General features: G+C 42.6%; 1 protein-coding gene across 1 annotated transcript in view; it reads left to right on the top strand.

Moving 5' to 3' along the window:
• PITPNC1 (phosphatidylinositol transfer protein cytoplasmic 1) overlaps positions 1-21,632 on the top strand; it is a 259,261-nt gene that overhangs the window by 115,011 nt on the left and 122,618 nt on the right. Inside the window, exon 3 of the mRNA XM_060763096.2 lies at positions 19,796-19,884. Within this exon, the coding sequence (XP_060619079.2) occupies positions 19,796-19,884 (89 nt within the window). The remainder of the gene's footprint in view (positions 1-19,795; positions 19,885-21,632) is intronic.

Genomic DNA, 21,632 nt, shown 5'->3' with positions numbered 1-21,632 from the left:
ACCACAATCCACTTGGCATGGTGGTCCACGCTCTGGTTACATCCCGAATAGACTACTGCAACACTCTCTATGTGGGGCTGCCTTTGAAAACTTCTCGGAAGCTCCAATTAGTCCAGCAGTCAGTGGCCAGATTGTTAACTGGAGCTGCATACAGGGAGCGTACCACTCCTCTGTTGCGCCAGCTCCACTGGCTGCTGATTAGCTTCCGGGCACAATTCAAGTGCTGGTTTTAACCTTTAAAGTCCTAAACGGTTCTGGCCCAGATTACCTGTTCGAACGTATCTCCTGCTATGAACCATCACGAAGCTTAAGATCATCAGGAGAGGCCCTGCTCTCGATCCTACCACTCTCGCAAATGTGGTAGGTAGGGACGAGAGACAGGGCCTCCTTGGCAGTGGCCCCCCGTCTGTGGAACTCTCTCCCTAAGGATGTCAGGTTGGCCACCTCCCTCCTGTCCTTTAGAAGACAACTGAAGACCTGGCTCTAGGGCGAGGCGTTCAATTAGAGGCCAGCGGCAATAGGAAAAGGAAATTTGGATTTTGCGATATGGATTATCCCGGCTCGGCTTGGTTTTACTGGCATGTTAATCTATTAATTTATTGTTAAATTTCAGTGATGATGATGTACAATGTTTTAAAATGATTTCATTGTGAATTGTAATTTTTATGGTATTTATGCTGTTAGCATCGTCTGATCCTCATGTGAAGCTGCGCTGAGTTCCCCTTGTGGGGAGAAGGGCGGGATATAAATATATGAAATAAATAAATAAATAGATAATCAAATCCCATTATGTACAACGGCAAAGTAAAAGGTGTACCTTTTGGAATTCTTCTTTTGAATATTTTGAAGCCATGGATGAGTGTGGGATCTGGTTACACCAGGCCGGATGTACAAACTAGCAGAGTTAAACATCAGCAGGGTTCTGGGCTACATAACTGAGTTATCAGAGGTGCCAAGAAATTAACAATGTTGGCATCCTTCTGAGTTCTGACCCACTTTTGTTGTGTGTGTATATCAGGAGTACTTTGGACAAGGGAAACTGGTGAGTGAAAATACTAGCTACTCACTGAAGTCATTTGCAGACCCTGCTTCTTATGCAATCTAAAGTGCCAGGAATGTTTGGTATGCATAGTCCTGAAATCAGATCATACATCAACGGGTGGGGTCATACATATGGTATATGGGTGGAGTGGGCTGAACAGTGCTGAAGGCAGATGGCTCTGGGGTTCGCAGAAGGCTGTGGAAATCCAACAGATTGCTTTGATTTCACACAGAGTTACAGATAACTACGGGTTTGTATATATTCACCTGCACATTTAGTGGGAAGGCAACTTAGAAATATAACACAAAAGTTCACATGGAGAAATATTCTGCATAAGCTCAGCAATTGACATATTTTTGCTAGCTGAAATGCTGTTGGACGGCTGCCATTATTTGTCCACGTCCGTGAATACCTGGGATGACTTGTTGCCTGGGGGGAAAGGCTCTTGCAATATTGAAGATTCAAGCCAGGATTGCACTTCAGTCCAGCTCTTTGTGAAATCTTCAAAGTTAAACATACAAGGAAGGGCCCCTGCCAAAGCAGAGGAAAATCATTCCCGACTTTCAGCTCGAAAGCTGTAGAAGAGCTAATTAATTCATGTTTCTCAGAGTCTTTCAGGTTCCCTGATGGGTATGGTACAATGGAAGAGAAAAGGTGTCATCTTTAAAGCTGAATTACGTCTTTAAAAGGGATGGAATCTGTAAAGCAGATTAATGTGCCTCACACTCACAAATTAGTAGCTGCAGCATTTTCAGTGAAAAAAGTTTGCTTTTAGGTATTAAAGCCTGTCTGGTGTTGAAGATATTTGCATCCATTTGTTTAACATCCACTGTGTGAGCATCAAGTCAACCTGGCTTATAGAACCGAGAGAATTGCTTGTGGGAACAATGCTGAGGGAGAAAGGGAGATTTATCTCAGTAACGGAAGGAAATATTATGAATGACCACAGCCTCATCCATCTGCAACTTGCAGCAGAATGGTTTAGATCAGCATGGTGGTTGTGAAGCCAAATGAGACTTTAGGGGGGTCAACTCCAAGGAGAGATGACCCTTAGTTCCCACCAAAGAGGGAACGCTACCTTGGCAAGCCTTCAGGGAAGCCTGTTTCCAGCAATTTTATTGATATTAATAATTGAAATGAGACTCTTGCCAAGGCGAAGAAGTGGCACCGAGGTTTATTAGCGATTCAGCTGAAGCGGATGCAATTGCAGTGATCATTCACATGCAAACATACCAATACATTGATCAGAAGCATATTTATAGCAAAATACAGGTTTGAAAGTTTCAAAACTCCCTCCCTCTTCGGCTCCTTAGCAAATCAGAGAGAGGGAAGTAGGACGGAAGAGGGGCATTGTGTCCAGAGAGGATGATGACATTCTACTGTCCTGTGCCCGAGGGATCAGCCAGCCAAGGAAACCAGTTTTTTTGTTCTTGTGATGGATCAGTGATTTAGGGATAACCATTTGATTCAGGTTTTCCCTTCCAGGATCAGATAAGGTGTGTTGGTTTTGATGGGTTTTTGGATGAAACAAACAGAGCCGGGCAAGAACACCCCTGGGGCCAGTCTCGCCCCTTTGTGATTAAATTAAAATGTGACCGGAGAAATTCCCTGTTTACCAGGCCAACTCAGAAAAATAAACAAAGAATTTCCAGTTGCTATTGTCCATGCAAATGTCTGTGATAAGGTTGGTTTTGAGGGAACAACAGCCCCCTCGGGCACTTAGTGGTTTTTCCTGGTTGCCTTTTTTGGGGCAAAGGGCAAAGGTAAAGGGGGCAAAAGATATTTCATAGCAAGATACATACATTCAAATCATAAGCATTTCATAGCAACAAAACCCCATCTTTGTCCCACATCCCAAGTATATTTAATAAGAGGAAGCCTGAAGTCCAATGTTTTAAAAGGTCTTTGAGGAAAGTTCATGAGGGAGATAGTATGTACTGAAGTCCAAGACATGCAGGCAGAGAGTCCATGATCATTGGGAAGGCTGGCAGATGAAACCCCAGCTGTGCTGCATCTGATTCACACTTTGGTCCTTGGGAAACTACAACTCTCACGAAGGGCAGAAGTCCCAAGATCCAGCCGTTTCTCAAAAGCCTCGTAGGGTCCTTGTTGTTGTCAGTGCCTTGGCAATGTGACCAAGACTAACCCCTATTGTGCAGTCTGGTACCTTTGTCCTTTGCAGAGCTATAAGTCACCATCCCTTGTGGGGGGGGGGGGGCATGCTCGACGTCAGTTGTTAGAGTGGTACAGCATTTCTATGTTCTCAAATAATATGCTGTACCCAGGTTGGTTCATCCAGTGCTCTGCTATGGCTGACTTCTCGGGTTGAAGTTTATTAAACTGTAAAAACTTTATTTTTGTGGAACATCTTGCAGCAAATTTAGCTATAGTTTTTCAAGGAATAGCCCATTAAGCCTCAACCCCAATTGATGTCGCAATTCAACATAAAACGAAGTATCTGGGGTATAACAACTACTTTCAAAGTAAGTACTGCACAATTAAACAGGAACTAGCACTTTCAAACTAGGAACAGATTGGCTGTACAGGTCAATGGATACTCCACCTCAGACATCAGAAGAGCTGCAAGACCGAGAACAAGCCACGAGAATAAAGATGAAGATCCACCCAGAGGAAAAGTGTTCCTGCCATACATCAAGGGAACCACTGACCGCATAGGGAAGCTGATGAGGAAACACAACATACAAACTGTCTACAGACCCACCAAGAAAATCCAACAAATGCCACATTCAGCAAAGGACAAGAGGGATCCTCTTACTTCTGCAGGAGTCTACCATTGTATACCATGCAGCTGTGGACAAGTCTACATAAGTACCACCAAACGCAGCATTGCCCAAACACGAATCAAGGAACATGAAAGGCACTGCAGACTACTTCAACCAGAGAAATCAGCCATAGCAGAGCAGCTTATGAACCAACCTGGACACAGTATATTATTTGAGAACACAGAAATGCTGGACCACTCTCACAACCACCATGTCAGACTACACAAAGAAGCCATTGAAATACACAAACATGTGGACAATTTCAACAGAAAGGAGGAAACCATGAAAATGAACAAAATCTGGCGACCAGTATTTAAAAACCGGTATTTAAAAACTCTAAAATTACAACAGCAAGAGGAAACAAGGACATCTGTTTGCTCCAGGCTCTGTCAGGCCATTATATGCTGATCAAGTTGGTCAGTTGAAACATTCACACCTAGCTCCAACAGACAAGAGTTCTTTGTCCCACCGTGGTCATTCCACAGATATATAAACCCTTTTTCCTAGTTCCAACAGACCTCACAACCTCTGACGATGCTTGCCATAGATGCAGGTGAAATGTCAGGAGAGAATGCCTCTAGACCATGGCCATATCGCCCGAAAAAACCTACAACAACCCAGTGATTCTGGCCGTGAAAGCCTTCGACAATACATAGGAACAGGTTTTTTTTTCAAATTTTATTACATAGTGTTATTGATCTACTTGCTTGGCAGCATTCCAGTTTACTGTTATCGAGCTCGGATGTGTCAATGGCCCTTGGATATATGTGCTATACTATTTCACTGTATCTCTAATTCTGAAAAGTGTTGGGCTCCACATCTCTCCAGTTATTACCAGCAAGATTTAACTGTGGCTGGATAAGAGCCCTGCTTGCTACAAACGAAATATCAGTCTAATATGACAGTCCTAAAATTAAGTTTAGTCTCTAACAGACCTATATCAAAAGAATGGGTTTGTCTTAACTAAGGGAAATAGCAAAATAATATGCAAACACAGGGATATCATATCTGCCAGCAGTCTTCATGTTTAAAATTTCCTCTTAACCCAACACTGTGAACTGCCCTGAGTCCCCTTTGGGGTTGAGAAGGGCGGTATATAAATACTGCAAATAAATTATACATATACACTAGCTGTCCCCTGCCATGTGTTGCTGTGGCCAAGTCGAGTAATCTGGAAAATAAAGTAATGAGAAAGTGTTGGTTTCTAATATATGTAATTTCTTTCTGCTTGTGGGTAAACGGTATTTGATTATATTTTCTTGCCCAGGTGAAGGGAGTTGTACTGGATGGCCTTAAGTATTTTCTTTTGGTCATAGGCGTTCTGTGTGGGAAGTTTGGCCCAATTCTATTGCTTGTGGTGTTCAGAATGCTCTTTCATTGTAGGTGAACTATAAATCCCAGTAACTACAACTCCCAAATGTCAAGGTCTATTTCCCCCAAGCTCCATCTGTCTTCCTAGTTGGGCATATGGAATATTTGTGCCAAGTTTGGTCCAGATCCATCATTGTTTGAGTCTACAGTGCTCTCTGGATGTAGGTGAACTACAATTCCCAAACTCAAGGTCAATGCCCACCAAACCCTTCTAGTTTTTCTGTTGATCATGGGAGTCCTGTGTGCCACATTTGGTTCAATTCCATCATTGGTGGAGTTCAAAATTCTCTTTGATTGTAGGTGAACTATTAATCCCGGCAACTACTACTCCCAAATGACAAAATCAATTTTTATTTGAGTGATGGTCACTCCTTGGGTTAGCAGGTGCCTTGTGGCCAAATTTGGCGGCAATTCATCCAGTGGTTTTTGAGTTATGTTAATCCCACAAACGAACATTACACACAAACACACACATATATTCACTTATATATTTCTATCTTTATATAGATTTGGCATGCAGTTATAAACCTTGGAACTGTGTGTTCAGTTCTTCAAAAATTGAAGAATTTGTGAAGATGCATATTTTAAATAGTTTGCATTAGGTATGTATACTGATAAAAAGTAATTAAGGTGCTTCATCTCCCCTTTTGTATCTATGTCTATCTAGATACTGCAGTATTTCAAAAATGTAGCATGTACATATTTTGAATAACTGGCATTAAGTGAATGGCCAATACATCATGCTGGGCTTGTATCCCACAGAGATGTATACCTTGTATATACAGAGAGAGAGAGCTGTGTGTATGCTTGTGTGTGTTCCCCATGCGTCTGCACAAAACACAGAAAACACATTTAAAACCTGTGAAAATCCAATATACATGTTCCAGCTGGCTTTAGACTCCAGACCAGAAATGCCATTGCAGCCTGCTTTATCTTAATTCTGTTCAAAGAAAGAATGTTTCCTTCACTCTTGAAAGGAAAAAAATGCTACCTGCATGTAGAGTTTGATGATAGCCACAAGACTTTCTCCAATCTTGTCTCCTTTTCCTCCCCTTCGGTTGCATTTAACAATCAGGAGGAACTATCCCCTTCGGCAGTTTTTCCGTCTCCTTTACAGTGTGCACATTCATGCCAACAAAACTATTCTGGTATCACATTTGTTTTCTTTTTTAGAGCATTGCCCTCGGGCAAGTGCCAGTTCTTTAACTACGCATGATGCCCAGGGCAGATTTGTTGGTGAAGGAATGTATGCTTCCTTCCTTGTTTTTATCCTTCTGAGGAGTAAATTGTTGCACTGTATTTTTTTAAAAAATGTTGTGTCCTGTGTTTTTTCTTTTTCCATGTCAAGAGTGACTTGAGAAACTGCAAGTCACTTCTGGTGTGAGAGAATTGGATCTGACAGATAGGAGCTCACCCTGTATTGAAGTACAGGAACTCTATGATGTTTGTATTTCATCCATGCAAACTTCATGTACAAATGTATTGTCGAAGACTTTCATGGCTGGAATCACTGGGTTGTTGTAGGTTTTTTCGGGCTATATGGCCATGGTCTAGAAGCATTCTCTCCTGACGTTTCGCCTCCATCTATGGCAAGCATCCTCACTACCTCTGAGGATGCTTGCCATAGATGCAGGCTAAACATCAGGAGAGAATGCCTCTAGACCAGGGGTCCATAAACTTTTTAAACAGAGGGCCAGGTGACAGTCCCTCAAACCGTTGGAGGGCCGGATTATAATTTGAAAAAAGCATGAATGAATTTCTATGTACACTACACATATCTTATTTGTAGTGGAAAAAACACTTAAAAACAATGCAATAATAAAATGAAGAACAAATGAAGAACAAATCAGCTGAAACATTCACACCTAGCCCCAGCAGACAAAAGTCCTTTGTCTCACCCTGGTCATTCCACAGATATATAAACCCACTTTCCTAGTTCCAACAGACCTCACTACCTCTGAGGATGCTTGCCATAGATGCAGGCGAAACGTCAGGAGAAAAATTGCCTCCAGAACATGGCCATATAGCCCGGAAAAACCTACAACAACCCAATTTAAACAAATATAAACTTATTTCAATGGGAAGTGTGGACCTGCTTTTGGCTGATGAGATAGGATTGTTGTTGTTGTGTGCTTTCAAGTCATTTCAGACTTAAATTGACCCTGAGTGAGGGCCGGGTAAATGACCTTGGAGGGCCGTATCCGGCCCCCGGGCCTGAGTTTGAGGACCCCTGCTCTAGACCATGGCCATATAGCCCGAAAAAACCTACAACAACCTTTCATATACAAATGTTTCAACATAATAGTTTAGAAATTTCCCCCTTACTATCTGTCTTTTCACAGTCCTTTTGATTTGGTCAAATATGAATTTGCTGCATTATGTGCATATAGTATTTCTCTCCTCATAGAAGAGTTTCAAATTTTCATTTAAAAAAAAAGAAAATAGAGTTTACACTGGCCAGAGATTTCACATCAGGGTGATTCACATCACGAATGACTCATTATTAGGAAATCGAAGCCATTTTAAGCTATCTCCTGCAGAACATTCAATCTTTGACCTCTGTTCCATCCTTTCCGATGCCTATAGGGATGCTCATTATATTGTGAGTTGGTACTGAAAGTGCTTTGCTAACTGAACTGTGGTGCTGGAGAAAATGCTGCAAGCGCAGCATTTTTCCGAATGAAGCAGAGAGTGTTTGAGGACCGGGACATCCGTAGGGATACCAAGGTGCTTGTTTATAAAGCTATTGTCCTCCCAACCCTACTATATGCCTGCAAAATGTGGACTGCCTACAGACGTCACATGCAACTCCTGGAACGATTCCATCAGCGCTGCCTCTGGAAAATCCTGCAAATCTCTTGGGAAGACAGGCAGACAAACGTCAGCATGCTGGACCACCAGCATTGAAGCGATGCTCCTCCGCCATCAACTCCGCTGGACTGGCCACGTTGTCCGGATGCCCGACCACCTTCTCCCAAAGCAGTTGCTCTACTCCGAACTCAAGAACAGAAAACGAAATGTTGGTGGGCAGGAAAAGAGATTTAAAGATGGGCTCAAAGCCAACCTTAAAAACTCTGGCATAGACACTGAGAACTGGGTGTCAAGGGCCAGCATACCTGGTCCTCGAGCGCTCCAGCTGGAGGTCAGCTGTGACCAGCAATGCTGCAGAATTTGAAGAGGCAGGAATGGAGGGTGAAAGAGAGAAACGTGCCAAGAGGAAGGCGCGTCAAGTGGAGCCCTATTCTTGATCTGCATCTTCTCCCGCAGTGAGTGCATCGGTTTCCAGGTGGAAGGCGGTCTTGGTCAGGGTTGGCTTGAGGTGCCTTCCTCTTGGCACGTTTCTCTCTTTCGCCCTCCATTCATACCTCTTCAAATTCTACAGCACTGCTGGTCACAGCTGACCTCCAGCTGGAGTGCTCAAGGGCCAGGGCTTCCCGGTTCTCAGTGTCTATGCCAGAGTTTTTAAGGTTGAGCCCATCTTTACCTCTCTTTTCCTGTCCTCCAACATTTCGTTTTCCATTCTTGAGTTCGGAGTAGAGCAACTGCTTTTGGGAGACGGTAGTCAGGCATCCAGACAACGTGACCGGTCCAGCGGAGTTGATGGCAGAGGACCATCGCTTCAGTGCTGGTGGTCTTTGCTTCTTCCAGCATGCTAACATTTGTCCACCGATCTTCCCAAGAGATTTGCAGGATTTTTTGGAGGCAACACTGACAGAAGCGTTCTAGGAATTGCATGTGACGTCTCTAGATCATCCACGTCTCGCAGATGTATAGCAGTGTTAGGAGGACAATAGCTGCAAGTAATGACAGTGTGAATATCATAAATTGTGAAAAAATTGCTTGAGATAGTGTTTACAGTTCTGAAGGGACTAGTTTATTTTTTTGCTCCTCATAGACTTAGCATGGGGATTTGGTTAACCAATTAAAATTCATGAGTAAACCAGGTTTTTTAAACCTAAAATTTGGGGGGGGGGGTTGAACTCCTAAACCCCTATCCCTTGACTACAGGCCTGTTCATAGGGAAGAATGGTATTTCTGTTTATTGTGATGTGCCTTCCAAGTAACTCCAACTTATGGTGACCCTAGCATAGTGCTTTCTTGATAAGATTTATTCAGAGGAGGTTTGCCATTGCCTTTTTTTTTTGGGGGGGGGGGGGCTGAAAAACATCTAGTGGGTTTCCATTGCAGAATGGGGGTTTGAACCCAGCTCACCTGGAGACCTGTTCTAACACTCAAACCACTTCACCATCTAGACTAGTGGTTCTCAAACTAAGGCCCGGGGGCCGGATGCGGCCCTGCAAAGTAATTTACCCGGCCCTCGCTCAGGGTCAACCTAAGTCTGAAACGACTTGAAAGAACACAACAATAACAACAATCCTATCACATCAGCCAAAAGTAGGCCCACACTTCGCTTTGAAATACCAATAAGTTTATATTTGTTGAAATTGTTCTTCATTTTAATTATTGTATTGTTTTAAGTGGGTTTTTTTTTTTGCACTACAAATAAAATATGTGCAGTGTGCATAGGAATTCATTCTTTTTCTTTTTTTCAAATTATAATCCGGCCCTCCAACAGTTTGAGGGACTATGACCTGGCCCTCTGTTTAAAAAGTTTGAGGACCCCTGATCTAGACTCTCTGAAACATACTAGAGTTATTGACATCTTTGTTAGGAACCTTAATGAAGTTCTTTTCCAGGTAGCCTTTCTTTCACCTGAACACTCCAGGGTGTTATAACTTCTTTACCATGCAAACATACGATTTGGCCATAAATTATGCACTATATATATGCATTACAACTCAGCAAGTACACTATTAAAATGAATGGGATTTATATGACAGGGGAGAGAGTTATGAATAACCTTGATCTCCCAAAGTATAAATCCAGCACTCAAACCCCTAATCCATGCTGGCTCTGTTTTTGCAGATATCCTTTCCTTTGATTTAGGTCGATAGGATCATCCAACAGATAGGGCCATGTTAGGAATGATGCATATAAGCTGTTGGCTATCAGTTCGCCTCTTAGCCTCTGCAGTATGTTGTTAGCGAAAATGTTCCCCATAGGTAGAAACTTTGAAAATTGGTATTCTCCATAGAATAATTAGCTGTCAAAAAAGCCCTGGTGATTAAAATGTGCACCGATGAAAACAAGAGTATGAATATGCTTGGAAATTGCACTTTGCCAGGGAAAGGGATCACTGAACTTAATTAATAGCAGTTATTAATTAACCTCGGGTCTTCCAGGATCTGGAAGACCTGAGGTTAGAACTCTGTTTCGGCATGCAGGTTAAAGCGTGACTTGGTATCACTAACTACAATTTCTCAGCCTAAATTAACTAGCAGAAAGAATAAAGAGTGGAAAGCCCTTTTCATGGCCTGTAACTCCCCAGACAAAGAATGGAATGAAATGCAGAAATTGCATGGAATAATAATAATAATAATAATACTTTATTTATACCCCGCTACCATCTCCCCAAGGGACTCGGTGCGGCTTACATGAGGCCTAGAATCATAGAATCATAGAATCAAAGAGTTGGAAGAGACCTCATGGGCCATTCAGTCCAACCCCCTGCCAAGAAGCAGGAATATTGCATTCAAATCACCCGTGACAAATGGCCATCCAGCCTCTGCTTAAAAGCTTCCAAAGAAGGAGCCTTCCAAAGAAGGCAGAGAGTTCCACTGCTGAATGGCTCTCACAGTCAGGAAGTTCTTCCTAATGTTCAGATGGAATCTCCTCTCTTGTAGTTTGAAGCCATTGTTCCGCGTCCTAGTCTCCAAGGAAGCAGAAAACAAGCTTGCTCCCTCCTCCCTGTGGCTTCCTCTCACATATTTATACAAGGCTATCATATCTCCTCTCAGCCTTCTCTTCTTCAGGCTAAACATGCCCAGTTCCCTAAGCCGCTCCTCATAGGGATTGTTCTCCAGACCCTTGATCATTTTAGTCGCCCTCCTCTGGACACATTCCAGCTTGTCAATATCTCTCTTGAGTTGTGGTGCCCAGAATTGGACACAATATTCCAGATGTGGTCTAACCAAAGCAGAATAGAGGGGTAGCATTACTTCCTTAGATCTAGACACTATGCTCCTATTGATGCAGGCCAAAATCCCATTGGCTTTTTTTGCCGCCACATCACATTGTTGGCTCATGTTTAACTTGTTGTCCAATGGTTCCGAAATGACTTCCGCTAGTTCCTTCAATACTCTGGGGTGTAGTTGATCTGGCCCTGGAGACTTGAACTCATTAAGAGCGGCCAGGTATTCCTGGACGACTTCTTTCCCAATTTGGGGTTGGATGTCCTCCAATCCCTCATCCACTCCATCTTGCTGAGGTTGAAGACTCTCTTTTTGTGAGAAGACCGAGGCAAAGAAGGCATTAAGTAGTTCTGCCTTTTCCCTATCCCCTGTCAACATTGCCCCATCTTCTAGCCTGCAATACAACAATACAAGCAATACAAGCAATAACAGGTACAATACAAAGCAATTAAAAATAAAACACATACACAAATAGCATAACATTAAATAACTACAGTGCACATTTAAAGCTATGGCTGGGCCAAATGTAATTAAAGTTTAAAAAATAATGCTAGGCATGGACAAGATGCATAAGATGGGGCGTTGATGGAGAAATACAAGCAGTCCTAAATCAATATGAAGTGCTTTGTGGGACATAGTGCTAAGGATTCATTTCTCTGGGAAGGCACACTGGAACAACCACATTTTCAAGCTCCTCCTGAAGACTGCCAAAGATGGGGCATGCCTGATATCCTTAGGGAGTGACTTCCAGAGTCAAGGGGCCACCACCGAGAAGGCCCCCTCTCACGTCCCCACCAATCGCGTTTGCAATGCAGGTGGGAGCGCGAGTAGGACCTCTCCAGATGATCGAAGAGATCGTGTGGGTTTGTACACACAAATGCGGTCACACAGGTAGGCAGGTCCCAAACTGTTCAGAGCTTTGTAGGTAAGAACCTGCACCTTGAATTGGGTCTGGAAAATGAATGGCAGCCAGTGGAGCTCCTTAAACAGGAGGGTTGACCTCTCCCTGTAAGGAGCACCAGTTAACAACCTGGCCGCTGCCCATTGGACCAACTGAAATTTCCGAGCCGTTTTCAAGGGCAGCCCACGTAGAGCGCATTACAGTAGTCCAATCTGGAGGTGACTAAGGCATGGACCACCCTGGCCAGATCCGCCTTCACAAGGTATGGTCGCAGTTGGCGCTCAAGTCTCGATTGTGCAGAGGCCCTCCCGGCCACCGCCGACACCTGAGCCTCAAGCGTAAGTGATGAGTCCAGGAGGACTCCCAAACTGCGGACCTGTGACTTCAGGGGGAGTGCAACCTCGTCCAACACAGGTTGCCACCCTCTACCCCGGTCCGTTTTACGATCGACCAGGAGGACCTCTGTCTTGTCGGGATTAATGTTCAGCTTGTTCCTCCTCATCCAGACAGCCACAGCGGCCAGACACTCGTCCAGCACCCGATGGACTTCCTTGAAATTAGGTGGAAATGAGTAGTAGAGCTGCGTGTCATCTGCATAGAGGTGGCACCCAACTCCAAAACTTATCTTCTCTCCTTTATTGAAAAGCTAGCTGCATTTATTTGTTATAAAACCATGGTTAAGCTTGACATAAACAAGCCAGAATTATCCACAGCAACGCTTGAGTTCCTGTGCTACTTTTCCTCTCTCTCTCTCTCTCTCTCTCTCTCTCTCTCTCTCTCTCGCTCTTTTCTTGACTTGAAGGTAAAATTTGAACATGTTTACTTCCACTTTTAGTTAACTTGCCACAATTTATCAGAGTGGATAAATCTACCCACCATGATTTAGCAAAAATAGAAGTTTCCAAACATCTTATCCCAAAAAGATAAGAAATGGGGAAGCACAACTCTGTACTGATTACATTTTTACAGTTCATTCATATCATATAAGACAATTACACATTCACTGATTTGGAGTGAAAGAGTGCATTAAAATGTCTGGAATTTGATTCAGTAATATCTTAACTTTCAAAAATAAAACATACCTCCATAAACATACCTCCTCCAAGATTATGGCAACAAGAATGATTGACAACTGGGAAATAGAGGGAGAAAATGTGGAGGCCGTGACAGACTTTGTATTTCTAGGCGCAAAGATTACTGCAGATGCAGACTGTAGCCAGGAAATCAGAAGACGCTTACTTCTTGGGAGGAGAGCAATGTCCAGTCTCGATAAAATAGTAAAGAGTAGAGACATCAGACTGGCAACAAAGATCCGCCTAGTCAAAGCCATGGTATTCCCTGTAGTAACCTACGGATGTGAGAGCTGGACCATAGGGAAGACTGAGCGAAGGAAGATCGATGCTTTTGAGCTGTGGTGTTGGAGGAAAGTGCTGAGAGTGCCTTGGACTGCGAGAAGATCCAACCAGTCCATCCTCCAGGAAATAAAGCCCGACTGCTCACTGGAGGGAAGGATACTAGAGACAAAGTTGAAGTACTTTGGCCACATCATGAGGAGACAGGAAAGCCTAGAGAAGACAATTATGCTGGGGAAAGTGGAAGGCAAAAGGAAGAGGGGCCAACCAAGGGCAAGATGGATGGATGGCATCCTTGAAGTGACTGGACTGACCTTGAAGGAGCTGGGGGTGGTGACGGCCAACAGGGAGCTCTGGCGTGGGCTGGTCCATGAGGTCACGAAGAGTCGGAGACGACTGAACGAATGAACACCTCCATAAGTGGGGCAGGGAAAGTTCACTTATAAATGTCAGTTTTGATTATTTGGAGTAAATACACTCAAGGAGCTAAGAATTTGAGAAGATCCCCAGTTTGCATTTTTGGAACGTATATAGCAGAGACATTGAACATCGAAAATCCAACAGTCATCTTTTTATTTAGGCAATGGAAAAATCAAATGCCATAAAACACTCTGTGGAAGAAAAGTTGTATAATCACAGGACTGAAAGCAATGCAGTAGATAATTTGTCTATCCTCTGGTCCAGAGACAGAGTGTACTATGTCTGAAGCATTGCTATGAAATCCCTGGCAAGTAGTTACATCAAAATCCACCATTAAGGAATTTATACAACCTCCTTAGGCAGCATATACGGTTGCTACACTTAATACTAGTATCACTGCCTATTTTGTCTACTTTGTCTTCCTCTTACATTTAACTTTTTTTTAAAAAATGTTTTTTTCTCACGTTTCAGTAAATGCAAGAACAAATGTTCGCCTTTTATATATATATTTAACATAACAGGGTCGTGTCCCCCCCCCCCCCAAGCGCAATGTGGAAAGTATTTCTACCTATTCTAACAAGAACCACTCCTGAACTGACCCTTAGTACTCTCCACTTTAAGTTAAGCATACCTTTTATAATCTTGTAGTTCTCTCATGCATCCACTTTAGCATAAGAGGAAGACTATCCATGTGTGCCCGCAAGTCAAGCAGTAGTTTTGCACACAGTGATATTTTAATTATGTCATTGAGGTATCCATGTGGAGCTGGAGAGTCACAAAACCAACAGCAATTCTAGAACTGAGAGAATGAGTCAGACCTTTAAAATATCCCATGCTATGTGTATCTAATATTTTAGATCTCTGACAGAGAGATACTACAAATACATAGTATTGTTGTTATTGCCCCAACTTTATTCTCTATCTTCATCACTATGATATTTCATCTTTTTGACGGGAAGCTTCCCACCAGAGTGGAAATCATCTATCGGACAGATGGCAAGCTATTTAACCTCAGCGGACTGAAAGCCAAAACCAAGGTTACAACAACATCTGTTATAGAACTCCAGTATGCTGATGATAACATCGTCTGTGCGCATTCAGAAGAAGACCTACAAGCCACTCTAAACACCTTTGCAGAAGCATACGAGAAGCTCGACCTGTCATTGAACATCAAGAAAACCAAAGTCCTCTTCCAGCAGTCACCAGCCAATCCCTCTCCAATGCCAGAGATACAGCTTAATGATGTAACATTCGAAAATGTTGACCATTTCTGCTACCTTGGCAGCCACCTCTCCACCAAAGTCAACATTGACACCGAAATACAACACCACCTGAGCTCTGCAAGTGCAGCATTTTTCCGAATGAAGCAGAGAGTGTTTGAGGACCGGCACATCCATAGGGATACCAAGGTGCTTGTTTATAAAGCTATTGTCCTCTCAACCCTGCTGTATGCCTGCAAAACGTGGACTGTCTACAGATGTCACATGCAACTCCTAGAACGATTCCATCAGCATTGCCTCCAGAAAATCCTGCAAATATCTTGGAAAGACAAGTGGACAAATGTCAGCGTGCTGGAAGAAGGAAAGACCACCAGCACTGAAGCGATGGTCCTCCGCTATCAACTCTGCTGAACCGGCCATGTTGTCCGAATGCCTGACCACCATCTCCCAGAGCAGTTGCTCTACTCCGAACTCAAGAACGGAAAACAGAATGTTGGAGGGCATGAAAACAGATTCAAAGATGGGCTCAAAGCCAAAACTCTGGCATAGACACTGGGAACTGGGAAGCCCTGGCCTCTGAGTGCTCCAGCAAGAGGTCAGCTGTGACCAGCAGTGCTGCAGAATGTGAAGAGGCACAAATGGAGGACGAAAGAGAGAAACGTGCCAAGAGGAAGGTGCGTCAGCCAACCCCGACTGGGACCGCCTTCCACCTGGAAACCAATGCCCTCACTGCGGGAGAAGATGCAGATCAAGAATTAGGCTCCATAGTCACGTACGGACCCACCCTGGAGGATTATCCTACTTGGACAATGAGGGATCACCTAAGTATTATTATTGCAATTAATTATTTAGGATTCATCCCACCTCTTAAAGTAAATGTAGCTCTAGAAACACTGGGAGCGCAATTGAAACTTATTAAGTTGATACACAGGACTGGACTTCTGTCATGTTCAAGTAACATCTTAAAACATTTATTCTGAAGATCACTTGCATAGGACTGGCAATGTTGTGGGTTTTTTAAAATATATTATAATGAATTATTGATGTCTGGAATATAAAATTCTTGATCCCTGGCTACTAAGTGGGAGAAATAACTTCGTGTTGTTCCACTCTACAATTTCATTTTTGAGAAATATGAGAAAACTGTATTCCTTTGTGGAGCTATGGACAATATTTTTGTTAAACTAAATTATCTTTCTTCATAAAAGCTTGTGATAGGAATATTAAATTGGTTCTAAAACATAGGTATGTGGGAGTTAGACAGATCGACTGAAGATAAAATAAGTGGTGACTGTCAGTGAAATCCCTGGCTAATATCTTAAAGTGTTGTTTGAGAAGTTTTCCTCACTTAGTTGAATCCAGGCAAGACAGAGGCAGGCATGTAGCCGGGGGGGGGGGGGGGGGGGGGCTTGAACCCACCCCGAAATTCTGAGGGGCTTCAGCCCACCCCGAAATTCTCATTGTGGTCCGCGAGAAGGCCTTACTGGTACATTATTTAAACTGCTATGTTTATTCATACCATGATCTAATCACCATGCTCAATATATCCCATATGCATGGGGGTATTGGGGTAATGATACAAAAGGTTTGCTAGGGTAGACCCTCTTTCACTCAGACTCAGCCCCCCCCCCCCCGAATCAAACGTAGCCCCTCCCGAATCAAAATCCTGGCTACGGGCCTGGTCAGTCGCAAGACCGAATAGGGTATAGGGTTCCAGCCTGTGTTGGATGGGGTTACACTCTCCTTGAAGGCACACGTTCTCAGCTTGGGAGTTCTCCTGGATTCATTGCTGAACCTTGAACTCTAGTTTTCAGTGGTGGCCAGGGGAGGTTTTGCACAATTAAAACTTGTGCACCAGTTGCACTCATACCTTGAGAAGTCAGATTTGGACACAATGCTCCACGCTCTTGTTACATCAAGAATAGATTACTGGAACGTGCTCTACATCGGGTTGCCTTTGAAGACTGTTTGGAAGTGGTCAAGTGGTCTAATGGGTGGCAACCAGATTGCTCAACGGAGCGGTGTACAGGGAGCAGACAACTCCCCTGTTACATCAGCTCCACTGGCTTCCAGTCTGCTTCTGAGCACAATTCAAATTGCTGGCTTTAGCCTATAAAGCCCAAAATGGTTCCGGCCAAGCTTACCTATCCAAATGTATCTCCCTCTATGACCCACCTCAGATGTTAAGATTCTTGGTCTCGGTCCCATCCCCCTCGCAAGCACGACTGGTGGGGATGAGAGACAGGGCTTTCTCAGTGGTGGCCCCTTACCTATGGAATTCCTTCCCCAGTCAAATTAGATATGTCCCAACCCTCCTGAACTTCAGAAAAAACCGAAAGCATGGCTCGGGGATCAGGCTTTCGGCCAGTAACAGGAGTAGTGGAATATGAGACTACAAATTGATATAATGACAACTCCCATCAGCCCTGGAATACGATTTGGATCATGTGATTTTTCTTGATGTTATAATGCTATGTTTTAATGGGTTTTAAAGAGCAAACCACAGACCACCTACTACAATGCAACCTGAACCCTGCCACATGCACAATGGAGGACCTTCTTGCAGCAACACCAGAGGCACTCCAAGTGGCCAGCTACTGGTCAAAAGACATTTAATAGAATGCCAAGTTTGCAAACTTTTAAAAAAATACAATACAACTGTTTGATTTGCTCCTGACACAATAAATTAAAAAATGGGTTTTGTTTTAATGTATTAATATATGGCATTGAATTATTGCCTTTGTAAGGCCGCCCTGAGTCCCCTTCGGGGTTGAGAAGGGCAGTGTATAAATTTGGTAAATAAATAAATAAATAGTTTTCTTAGTGTGTTTATGTGTTTTAGCAATGTTATGTGTTTAAGCAAGCCATGAGGAGAGGTGGTTTAAAATAAAATAACAATTATTATTATTATTATTATTATTATTATTATTATTATTATTTGAAACACAACAAGAGTCCACAACAGACAAGATCACTCTGCTGGCTGTTGAACGTCGGACACTTCCCAAGTGTCTAGGACTGTGTGATGTATTGGCGAATAATGCGTGCAGATCCCAGTAAGGTGGCCTTCTGCAGCTGGCAGATGGTAATTTTGTCAGCGCCAATTGTGTTTAAGTGCAGGCCAAGGTCTTCAGGCACTACACCCAGTGTGCCAATCACCACTGGGACCACCTTTACTGGGTTGTGCCAGAGTCTTTGCAGTTCAATTTTTAAATCCTCATATCATGTCAGCTTTTCCAGTTGTTTCTTCTTCTTCTTCTTCTTCTTCTTCTTCTTCTTCTTATTATTATTATTATTATTATTATTGTTGTTATTATTATTATTATTATTACAATTATGCTGGGGGAAATGGAAGGAAAAAGGAAGAGGGGCCGACGAAGGACAAGATGGATGGATGACTGACCTTGAAAGAGCTGGGGGTGGTGACAACCGACAGGGAGCTCTGGCGTGGGCTGGTCCATGAAGTCAGGAAGAGTCGAAAACAACTGAATGGATGAACAACATTATTATTATTATTATTATTATTATTATTATTATTATTTATCTGAGAGCAACACAGCTTAAAAGTGCTGGACTGGGAGTCTCATGGATACTGTCATAAAATGTGGTTTGAAATTGTAAGTGAGACATGGGTTACACCACAATCCAGGTTTAGGTTAAGCTTTATTGTTTATTTATTTATTTATTTGGTGCATTTGTTAACCGCCGCTCTCAGCCCTAGGGCGACTCGTGGCGGTGTACAACATATAAAAAACATATTTTACAATAAACTACAATGACAAAGACAACATATCACTAATACACTATCATCTAATTACACTAAAACAATCCGCTTCGTCTTATCATAGAATCATAACCAATCTCATAGTCTATATTCCGTTCCAGTTGTCATTTCCAGTCACTGTGGCATTTAGTTAAATACCTTCTCGAATAGCCATGTCTTCAGGCTCTTCCGGAAGGACATAAGGGAGGGCGCCTGTCTGATGTCAACAGGGAGGGTGTTCCACAGCCGGGGGGCCACCACTGAGAAGGCCCTATCCCTCGTCCCCGCCAGACGTGCCTGTGAGGCAGGCGGGATCGAGAGAAGGGCCTCCCCAGACGATCTCAAGGTCCTCGTGGGCTCATAGGCCGAGATGCGGTCCGAAAGGTATTGTTGGGAGCATCTTTAGATATTGGCAAGATACTGCATTAAATTTAGAGTAAGTCACACACAGTCACATCTATCAATCTTCATGTCAGCAGGATAATGAAGCCATTCTGAGTTTCAGTTTGAACTTTAAAGGAACTATCCAAAGTACAGACCCTATCCCCAATCAGTTTAGCACTCTGGATAGCTTGCTCAAAGTTTGGACCAAAGCACAGAATGGAGTCACCATAGAAACCATCTACCATTACTGGTCACACTTGTGCCTCAATGAATATGAAAGATTGAGTAGCAGATGGGGGAAAGCATAGCATTTCTTGACAGCCATCACTTTGTGGCTTAGAATAGTATAAAATATGCAAAGCTTGTTACAGCGCAAGCTGTTGCTACACAAGCAATTTGTGAATTCCCAAAGCTGTGTTTGGCAATTTGAACTTAAACTTCTCCTACTTATAACTAGATGCAAACTCACTGTATCTTCCGTCTCTTTAGTCTTATGAGATTTTAATTTATTTATTTCTTTTTTGCAGCAAACTTCCAAGTTGGGCAAGAGCTGTTGTCCCGAAAATATTTTATGTTACAGAGAAGGCCTGGAATTATTATCCATACACAATTACAGGTATGTTGTTGTTGTTGTTGTTTTAGGGGAAAGCACTTGCTTCTAATGTTTTCAGCTTTAAAGGGTTATTTTCTCTTGAAGACAAATAAATTGGCATAAGCTTTTGTGGATTTGAGCCTCCTTCATCTGATGTATGAAGTGTAATCCTCATCTGCAGCCGCACATCTCAAGATTAGATGGGATGTGATGCAGAATTGTAAGCAGCTCAGAAGGAATTCAGTAACAAAAAATAGCTTGAATGCATGTAACATGAAAGCATGGTCCCTTTGCAGATATAGGCGATAGTAATACAGGTTGAGTATCCCTTGTCCAAAATGCTATCGACAAAAGTTTTTGTGTCCCTTGTCCAAAAAAGTATTGACACGAAAATGGAATTCAGGGTTCAGAATTGCAAATTCGAATCCCCCCATTCTTCCAGAATCTTCCCAAAAACAGAACCGGGGGGGGGGGGGGGAATAAAAATTGAAATGAAAACAGAACAATAATTGGAGTCTACATCCCCCCTCCCTTTGTGGCGGGGTATAAATAAAGATTATTATTATATAAGCAATATTTAAAACTGATATTGTACTATGTTAATAATATATTGTATTATTGTAAGCCGCTCTGAGTCCCCTTCGGGGTGAGAAGGGCGGCATATAAATGTCATAAATAAATATATAAATATATTATTATTATTATTATTATTATTATTATTATTATTTCTGCCATTCACGCACCTCTAATTGCACAATGAGATATCTTGGAGATGGCTCTCCTGTCTTCTAGTCCAACACTCAAACTACTATATCATGTTGTTATAGTCACTGTGTTACCTGAGAAGAAACAAATCACAGGCAATGTAAAAGACTGACAGATGGACCTGCAATTCTGGAGAGGTTGCTCCCAAGTCTTGAGAGCCTTCCACCCATGGTGTTGGAAAAGAAACCATAACTCCCTGAGTAGAGCACACATTCTGCATTCAGATAGCATCAGATTCAACCTCTGGCATCTCCCATTATAATCTGTATTAACATAACTCAAAAACCACTGGATGAATTGACACCAAATTTGGACACAATCCACCTATCAGGCCAATGAGTGACCATCACCCATAAAAACACTGAAAAACACAGCAGAGGAGACTTTAAAAGCCAAAAAATGACAAATACATTACAATACATCTGCATAACCACAGATAGACACATATACACACATATACAGACACACAATACGCATACACAGACTGGGCCACAGCAACATGCGGCAGGGGACGGCTAGTAATCTATATAAATAAAAATGTAATGTTTGTTTGTGGGATTAACATAACTCAAAAACCACTAGATGAATTGCCACCAAATTTGTACACAGTAGACCTATCAGGCCAACGAGTGACCATCACTCATAAAAACACTGGAAAACACAGCAAAAGACACTTTAAATGCCAATTTTTTTAAAAAAAATGCATTACAATGCATGCGCAAAACCACATATATACACACATATATACACACACAAAACACAGACTAGGCCACTGCAATGTGTGGCAGGGGATGGCTAATCTGTATAAATAAAAAATGTAATGTTCGTTTGTGGGATTAACATAGCTCAAAAACCACTGGATGAATTGACACCAAATTTGGACACAATCCACCTATCAAGCCAATGAGTAACCATCACCCATAAAAACACCGAAAAACACAGCAGAAGATACTGAAAAGCCAAAAAATTTAAAAATACATTACAATGCATGCACAAAACCACATATA

This window comes from Anolis sagrei, chromosome 2 (assembly GCF_037176765.1).
Source record: "Anolis sagrei isolate rAnoSag1 chromosome 2, rAnoSag1.mat, whole genome shotgun sequence".
In the NCBI taxonomy this organism is placed as follows: Eukaryota; Metazoa; Chordata; class Lepidosauria; order Squamata; family Dactyloidae; genus Anolis; species Anolis sagrei.
The sequence above is the reverse complement of the archived record's forward strand: the minus strand, read 5'-3'. Positions and strand labels throughout refer to the sequence as shown.